General features: G+C 39.0%; 1 protein-coding gene across 1 annotated transcript; it reads left to right on the top strand.

The window, feature by feature from the left end:
• The first annotated feature begins 424 nt into the window (after positions 1–424).
• LOC135469835 (carbonic anhydrase-related protein 10-like) lies at positions 425–5,866 on the top strand. Its single transcript, XM_064748445.1, has 6 exons — positions 425–509; positions 1,352–1,418; positions 3,267–3,421; positions 4,276–4,407; positions 5,375–5,414; positions 5,742–5,866. Exons 1-6 carry the CDS (start codon positions 504–506, stop codon positions 5,765–5,767), a joined length of 426 nt encoding a protein of 141 aa, XP_064604515.1. The 5' UTR covers positions 425–503; the 3' UTR covers positions 5,768–5,866.
• Positions 5,867–7,136: the final 1,270 nt, after the last annotated feature.

Below are 7,136 nucleotides of genomic sequence, written 5' to 3'. Positions count from 1 at the left end.
CAAACAGTTCTGTGATAGACGTAACCGCAGGGCCCTTATCGTATAAATACATGGTGGATCACATCAAGTTTCACTTTGGAAGTCATCCGGATCGTGGATCGGAACACACCATCGCTAATAAATCTTTTCCAGCCGAGGCGAGTCAGTAACATGTATACATAGCAATTAGGGAATTAACAGTTTAGATTCGTCTTATCTTATAACGATGAATACACTTTAAACATATTGAACACAAATAAATTTGGCATACTTGTAAATTATGTGAATGTATATACAATCATTTCCAACTTTGAAATCCAACTTATAATATTTTAAGAATCAGTGTCAAGTCTATGAACCGTCTTTTATAGATTTTGGATATGGAAATATTATAATGTTTTATTTATTTATTTTTTTTGTTGTTTATACTTTAGATGCAGATCTATGCATATAATACAGACTTGTATACGAGTTTCCAACAGGCCAGTAAACATGCTCAAGGCCTGGTTGCCATCGCTCTCTTTATGGAGGTGGGTTGTCAAGGATCGATTTAGCTACGAACAGCAACGATTAGAATAAGTAACGAAAGTATAATGTAAATGGTTGCATCTCTATACCAAAACGAGTCAAAGAAGTCTGTGTGTGTTAAATGAGACATCGAAGCATTAGAATTCCCTCTCTGCCAAAGTTCGTCCGGCGTTGATGACAATACTTATTTATTTATTCGATTCGTGTTCTACGCCCTACTCAAGAATAGTTCACTTATACGACGGAGGCCAGCATTATGGTGGATAGAAACAGGGGAAAGCCCAGAAACCCTTTGCAGTTTCTGGCAGACCTTCCTATGTACGGCGAGAGGGGAAGCCACCATGACCTGGGCTTGAACTCACAGCTACCGCATTGGTGAGAGGCTACTGGTTGATGACACTAAGCAGCCGACAACGCTCGTGTGACCCTTTGCCTAGTCTAACGTTGGTGACCTCTTGTCTTCCACCAATATGGTGTGATTACGCACGACACACAAAGTTCGTTAGTAACTTGCCAAGGGTCCGTGGTTTACGCCGTGTACTCAGGTTGCCTCCATCCATAAAACTAACCACCATCGTGAATGGCGTTAAATAAAAAACGATGAAATAAATAAATAAATAAATAAATAAATAAATCAACCAATCAATCAATCAATCAATCAATCAATCAATCAATCAATCAATCAATAAATAAATAAATCCAATTATTGTGTCCTTCAAACGCCAGTGAAGAATGTATGTAAATTGTTTTCCAAAAGTCATCTCACAAAACGCAATACGAAGGACACAGAATCCTTAACCCAGAATTGAGATGTTTTAGATGTTTGCATTTTTGTCCAATCCAGGTTGGTGACAAACCGGGAAAAGAGCTCTTGGTCATTTCCAAGGAATTTCTTGAAGTTCGATATAAAGGTAAGTCATATTCTTAGTTCTGTTACTGACAAAGGGATGTTAATTTTACCACTGTAGTGTATTTACTTTAATTCTTGTCAGTATTGTATGGGCATCTCTTTAAACGAAAAGTATTTTTTCCCAGCATAACTGAAACAACAAATTCTCCTGCCGTAAACCGGAAACAAAAGTAACAATTTCATTTAAAAGCAAGGTTTCATGGATTTCCTTCAAACTTGTCTCGTAATTACGGACGTACCATCAGGAACTGAGCTAGGTATACTGCCATCCAATCCAGTCTCCTTACTACAAACGCATCTCGGGATCTGAACTAGTTGTATTCCTGCCCGGTCTCGCAATTGCAGACGTACCACAAGAAACTGAGCTAGGTGTAGTCTCTCCCAAACCAGTCTCGCAATTACAGATGTAGCCTGCCTTCAGAAGCTGAGTTAGGTCTATTTCTTTCGAAACCAATCGCGTTATTACAGAGGTAGCCTGCGTTCAGAAGCTGAGTTCAGTATATTCCGTTCCAAATCAGTCTAATTATTACAAAAGTAGCCTGCCTTCAGAGGATGAGTTACTTCTATTTCTTTCGAAACCAGTCGCGTTATTACACAGGTAGCCTACGTTCAGAACCTGAGTTAGTTGTATTCTCTTCGAAACCAGTCTCATTATTACAGAAGTAGCCTACCTTGAGAAGATGAGTTACTTCTATTTCTTTCGAAACCAGTCGCGTTATTACAGAGGTAGCCTACTTTCAGAAGCTGAGTTAGTTGTATTCCCTTCGAAACCAGTCTCATTATTACAGAAGTAGCCTACCTTCAGAAGCTGAGTTACTTCTATTTCTTTCGAAACCAGTCGCGTTATTACAGAAGTAGCCAACGTTCAGAGGCTGAGTTAGGTGTATTCCCTTCGAAACCAGTCTCATTATTACAGAGGTAGTCTACCATCAGAAGCTGAGTTTGGTGTATTCCCTTCCAAACCAGTTTCGTCATGGCAGTGAGCTGCCTTTTTCCGCGCAATTGCGACGCGGGTCCAAGCCGAAATGTCCATTGTTCTAGTGTATATATGAGTACAATCTTACCAGTTCGGTCTAAAATTGTCATGGAAAAGACAGAGATCAACAAAAGACTATAGAGTTTAGGCCTGTGTTACTGTGGGTGGAAAATGTTCGTCAAGGGTTCACTATTAACGTCCTACTCAACAATGTTTCAACCATATGACGACGAAGGAGCACTTTAGAGTGCATGTGAATGTGCCTCCTAGTGGCAGGACGGATTTCCACCGCTCTTTTATCTTGTGCTGCTTCATTGAGACGATTTACCGAAGGCAAGTAAGACGCCCCGCCCGAGCCTTTATACTGATAAGGGTCAACCAGTCGTTGCACTATCCCCTTCACGCCGAACGCCAAGAGAGGAAGTTACAACTCAGGATTGACCCTGGATCTACCGCCCTCGAAGCGGATGCTCTACCAATTGAGCCATCGGGGCTGGTCTAATTGGATCGAGGTGCATTTCTCTTTGTGGTCTTAAGGGTAAAGGAAAATTGTGGTTTTAAGGCAAAAGAAAAAGTCCTGCCAAAAATAAAGTTTTGCGGTATGTTGTATATATATTGTATGCATTTTTCCTGTGAACTGTCGGACATTTTCGGAACTCGGGACCAGCTTAGCCCCCCCCCTCCCCCCCAACACACACCCCTCACCAATTTCAGATCTCATCGTAAAATTTTTTTTTACCTCAGGCCTAAGGGAGACTGTAGTTTGAACCAAGAAAACTGGCACATATATCGGCACAGGTCCTATATGGTATATTAAGAAATCAAGACAAACGGTTTCATATATCCTTTAACCACGCAATACTACATTTTCAGATTGGGCGGTAAATATATCGGGTATTTCCGTCAGTAACCTTCTGCCGGACACGGAAGGTTATATCACGTACGAAGGGTCATTGACACAGCCAGGATGTTACGAGACGGTTACGTGGATCATTATGAACAAACCTATTTACGTAACAAAGAAACACGTGAGTATGTGAAGAATCTGTGGAACCCTGAGTCGTTGTAGATGGTGATCGCGGATTCTATATTGATTTAAATCTAGAATTCTTTATGTTGGTTCCTGTCTTCAGCTTGAATCCTATTTTGTCCTCTTGTCATTCTGAGAAATGACGAATCACTTGTCTACCTTCACAAATCTCCCCGAAGTAATATTTACTTAGCATTAAGCTGGATTGTACTTTGCAGTTTTGAAGGTTTCGGGTCACCTGAAATTGAGAGGCACTAATTAATTAATCCGTATTAACCCACTTAACTTTAACTATTTGTATCTAATTTAAGACATTATTAACAAAATTGGCCACACTCCAAGATTTTCACCAAAACATCATTCTAGACGTTTCATTTATATTGCAACCGAACATTAAAAAAACTTAAAAATGTGGTGCTTTTGCCGAGATCGTTAGCGTGCCAGCACAGCGCAATGATTCAGGAGGCTCTCACCGGCCGCACATGGAAAGGTCTGTCAGCATCCTGCGGATGGTCGTGGGTTCTCCCCGCTGTTTTATACTCATTAATAATTGGCTTGTACGACGGCGACCAGCATTACTGTCGGAGAAAATTAGGCTGAGCCCGACCTTCCCACGTCTCGTCGGAGAGGAAAGAAGCATGAGCTGGACTTGAACTCACAGCGACAGCACTGTCATCATATAGTTAAAACTGTATAGTTAAGTAAAATGTTGACCATAAACGTCATAGGTTAATACATACATTCTGAATAAATCAAGTTTGAAAATATTAATTAATCCACTAAAGACGTCCATAAATTTACTTCCCTCTGAACGATGTAATAAGGAGGAATCGTATAAATTGCTTTTACCAGATGGCGAATTTACGGATGGTTAACCGCTCAGAGAAAAACAGCGCTAATCAATGGGAGATGTATGACAATCGCCGCCCAATACGACCGCTATACCACCGCGCTGTCAGGACCAATATCAACTTCCCTAAAAGAGTAAGCAGCTCTGTATCGGATATATTCATTATGATTTATTTATTTATTTACGGTATTTATTGGTGAATATTTCTAGAATGGCTGTTTAGAATATTGTTTAAATTATTTATTTTTTTCAATTTGTTCTTTATCGCCGTACTCAAGAAGTTTTCACTTATTATATGGCGGTCAGTATTATGAGTGAGGGAAACCGGAGTCCCTGGCGCAAACCACGGCATGTTACTGACGAACTTTTCCAGGCGGAGTATATATATATATATATATATATATATATATATATATATATATAGCCTGTGTATCTGTGTATATATATATGTAGCCTGTGTATATATATGTGTAGATTTCACATAATATTGGTGGAGGACAAGTTGTCCTCAACGAACCAACGTTTTCCGCAGGTTATTGTCTCTGAGGCTAAGCTCACAAGGAGTGAGAGCGAGGAATCTACAAATTCTCACCCGAAGGCCGGGTTTAAACCTGTGCCTGGTGTTAAGGAGTTCATGGCGGTTGAGCGGGGGTTATGTAAGGTTTGATTATGGTTTGGAATACTCCAAGGTTTCAGCCCCAAGAAATCCTCAGCTATGTGAACAACATTTATATCGTCATATATAAAATTATTTATTTATTTCTCTCATTGGTGTTTCTAGCCGTACTCAAGATGTATTTCACTTATACTACGGCGACCAGCGTTGTGGTGGGTGGAAAACAGGCAGAGCCGGTGGAAAACCCACGACTATTCGCAGGTTGTTGGCAGACTTTCCCACTTAAGGCCAGAGAGGAAGCCAGCATGAGCTGGACTTGAACCCCATTGGTGAGAAGCTCCTTGGACAGTTGAATACATGTATATAGAGAAATATAAAATATTAAAACTGCAATGCTGTCTTCACTTAATGATATATAATCAAGTAATTCTCATATGAATTTTTTCCTCACCTTTATATGTGTTTTCCATTCGTATTGATTTCAGACACCGGCTTGCAATATGGAACGGGTAAAGAAATATAAAGGTAACTGTTATTGTTAATTTGACTGTAATCATTTCTAAAACTATAAGAAAAATATATTTATTTTTGAATATTAAATTAACATACACATGCTAACACCAATTAAATTTGGTTACGAGTTCAAAACACCAAATTGGGACAACATTGAGTTTGGATAAAATTCGTTTCATTGCATATAATTGAGTGGTTATTAATGCTGTGCTTTATGAGCGAGAATGCTGAATTCAACAATTTTGCCCTGAATTCACAAAAAGGTAAAGATTGGTGTTCTTCGTAATATTATACTTTTACACTTGTTCTGTTTGCTCATTCACAGTTCTCTATTCACAGTTAACAAGATATTCAAAGGGAGGTAACTTCCACAGACTGCCCAAGTGTATCTTGCCATGTGGTTATCTCCCATGTACCAGAGGAAAATGGATTTACTTTTCTTGCGGGAAGGAAGTTGATGGTATGCCACGGTGGCACTGAATTCCAGTTGAACAGTTAAGATATGTCTACAATCGTGGCGCTGAGAGATAAAGTCGTAACTTGCTACAGTTAAATGGGCGTAGTTAGACGCTATTAAATATAAACCGAACGGAGCTGAAGTAACCAATTAAACATTCCGATTAAAACCATATCGGATATCACATGAATCAAAAAAAATTGCTAATTTATAGATAAATATTCCATTTATTGCATATCTTTATGGGTAAAGCAAAAATATAAATTTCGTCCACATAAATCAGGAGAAAAAGTGCAGCTGGGGACGTTTATTGTTCTTTCTTCGGCCAACGTTTAAAATATTGCCACTGTCGCGTTAAGCTATAGTCATTCATTCGCTAAACTATGTTTTGTTCTTCTGTTTTAAGACCAGTTATCTCGGTATGATGTCCTTTCGCTAATTTATACTAGGTGACGTGAAACTTTAAGAAAGCAAAGAACCAGCTTGTAGCTCTCGCCCTGAAGCAACTATTCTACAGCTACACTGTATTATTCGGAGTGCCCTGGTACATTACATTGCAATACTAAAATGGTGCTCTACTTGGTTACCCACTGTACATTGAATAGTTATGTATTATGTTATGTATCAAAGATTTCCTTATAATGATGTATACTATAGACCCACATAGATATTGAGTATACTCAATGACTCATTCATACTGAAAAACATACGTACTTGATACTCAATGACTCATTCATACTGGGATACCAAGATACTTGATACTCAATGACTCATTCACACTCAGATACGTAGATACTGGATACTCGATGACTCATTCACACTTAGATACCTAGATACTGGATACTCAATGACTCATTCATACTGACATACCAAGGTAATGGATAGTCAATGGCTCATTCATACTGAGATACCAAGGTAGCGGATACACAAACACTCCTTCATATGTAGGTACTGTATACTCAAAGAATCATTCATACTGAAAAACATAGGTATTGGATACGCAGTGGCTCATTCATACTGAAATATTAAGATACTGGATACTCAATGACCCATTCATACTGGGATACCTAGGTACTGGATACCCAATGACACGTTTATACTGAGATACCTAAGTACTGGATACCCAGTGGCTCATTCATACTGAAAAACATAGGTATTGGATACTCAAGGACTCATTCATACTGAGATACCTAGGTACTGTATACTCAAAGAATCATTCATACTGAAAAACATAGGTACTGGATACTCATTGACTCATTCATACTGAGGGACAAAAG

The sequence above is a fragment of the Liolophura sinensis genome, chromosome 7 (assembly GCF_032854445.1).
Source record: "Liolophura sinensis isolate JHLJ2023 chromosome 7, CUHK_Ljap_v2, whole genome shotgun sequence".
Classification (NCBI taxonomy): Eukaryota; Metazoa; Mollusca; class Polyplacophora; order Chitonida; family Chitonidae; genus Liolophura; species Liolophura sinensis.
The sequence above is the reverse complement of the archived record's forward strand: the minus strand, read 5'-3'. Positions and strand labels throughout refer to the sequence as shown.

Coding starts and splice junctions, on each gene's coding strand:
- LOC135469835 (XM_064748445.1), top strand. Junction 1,419..3,266: donor TCTTGAAGTTCGATATAAAG/GTAAGTCATATT, acceptor CTACATTTTCAG/ATTGGGCGGTAAATATATCG. Junction 5,415..5,741: donor ACGGGTAAAGAAATATAAAG/GTAACTGTTATT, acceptor CTCTATTCACAG/TTAACAAGATATTCAAAGGG.